The 1,675-nt window shown below is 35.8% G+C and overlaps 1 protein-coding gene across 1 annotated transcript in view; it reads left to right on the forward strand.

Annotated features, from left to right (window-relative positions):
- The window catches only part of LOC106872841 (DNA-directed RNA polymerase III subunit RPC8), a 38,487-nt gene that overhangs the window by 30,569 nt on the left and 6,243 nt on the right, over positions 1 to 1,675 (forward strand). The window contains exon 7 of the mRNA XM_014919974.2: positions 1,051 to 1,190. Within this exon, the coding sequence (XP_014775460.2) occupies positions 1,051 to 1,143 (93 nt within the window). The 3' untranslated portion in view covers positions 1,144 to 1,190. The remainder of the gene's footprint in view (positions 1 to 1,050; positions 1,191 to 1,675) is intronic.

Genomic DNA, 1,675 nt, shown 5'->3' on the forward strand with positions numbered 1-1,675 from the left:
AAAGTTGTGGCACCCACTGAGCTGAAACCTTCGACATGCCAGGTTCGTTATGCAGCATGTTCTCAACTCATTCACGGGAGATACCGACAGTATTAGCTATCTGATTAACATTTAAATGTCTGCCACCCATTACTGTGTGGTGAACATGGTCAACGTTTTCTTGGGTGGTGGCTGTGGCAGGACGTCCAAACCTTGGGTCATCTTCAAGACTTTCCCTACCTTTCTTGAATTCAGCTACCCACATTTGCACAGTTGGTAAAACTGGAGCATCATCTAATGTAGCAACTGTGTCAGCATGAATGACCTTGGGGGCTAACTCCTTTTTCTGCAGATATCTGATAACACCACGGTGCCAAATTTTATCCATTTTCACAAAATGTCTCTTGTACCATTTTTACAAGTCCTCAATTCTGATTCCAATGTGGGTTTTTCTGGAACGAAAAAATGGAGTTAGCATCAGTAAAGATTGCATTTAATGCATTTCAAGTTTAATTACTGTATGATAACTCCTTCTTAGTCAGCCTATGATATTTTCAGCCCGGGGTCAATTTATTCAACTAAAATTCTTCAGGGTAGTGTCCCAGTACAGCTGCACTCTAATGACCAAAACAAGTAAAATAATATAAAAGAATATCTCTACAATACCTTTTCTTAAATGTTTCTCTTGATATAGTGTATAGTTAGGTTCTAGTTTGTTTGTTGTGTTTTGTGAGGAACCTATTACTGTGATTTTTGTGATTGGCAGGTAAATATTTTTATTCTCGTTCATGTCAATTTTCAGCAGTAACTTTGATGGTAACCAATAAGGTATCGTTGTTCTGTTCATTTAATATCGATAAAAATATATTTCTTAGTACAATATTGCATTAATGTGACACTTGTATACACACAAACCTGCTTGTATGTAATTGTTTACAGAAGAATTTACGATGTACTCTTGCTGGTCACTGTTGTACCCCTTAATATTCTGTACTCTAAACATGTCCATAATGAAATATTTTATTATAACTGAATGTCATTGATGGAATGTGTTAATATTTTGTTCCACAGGTGTTGGTGGTGTCAAGAGAAAAAGACTACTGTCACAGTCTATCCATGTCAACATACTGTTTGTCAGAATTGCTGTTCTCAACTGACATTTAAGCAATGCCCCATATGTCGACAACACATGCTCAGCAAAAGTGGATTTGGTAAGAACATTCTTTAATGATCTGTCTGTTGTCTCATTAACTTTCTGGTATGGAATAACACACTTAATATTGTGGTGGAGACCCAGATCTGCCATTATCTGGCATAAATCGGGTCTTTTCTTTGTGATAGTATATCTATCACTACATCCACTAAACATTGTCTTTATCCAATTAGAAGAGTGATGACACTTCAAAAAGATTGTGCTTTGCAACATATGACTAACGAATGATAATGTAAGATGAATGGTAATTAAACTGAAATATCACTAAATCTCCAATGTTCTATTTGTAAACCTTTTACTTTCAATTGTGAGTGATTAGAGGTGGTTAATGATTTATCAGTATCATGGAGAGCTGATAATTAAAGACAATGTTACTTACAAGAACATCAGAGTCAGCTTTGGTAAAGTAGGAGATTCAAGGATAAAATCTCAACTGAGAGTTTAAGGACCAACTTTATAGAGTTTGACGGTTAAACCAATCAG

This window comes from Octopus bimaculoides, chromosome 29 (assembly GCF_001194135.2).
Source record: "Octopus bimaculoides isolate UCB-OBI-ISO-001 chromosome 29, ASM119413v2, whole genome shotgun sequence".
NCBI classification, from domain to species: Eukaryota; Metazoa; Mollusca; class Cephalopoda; order Octopoda; family Octopodidae; genus Octopus; species Octopus bimaculoides.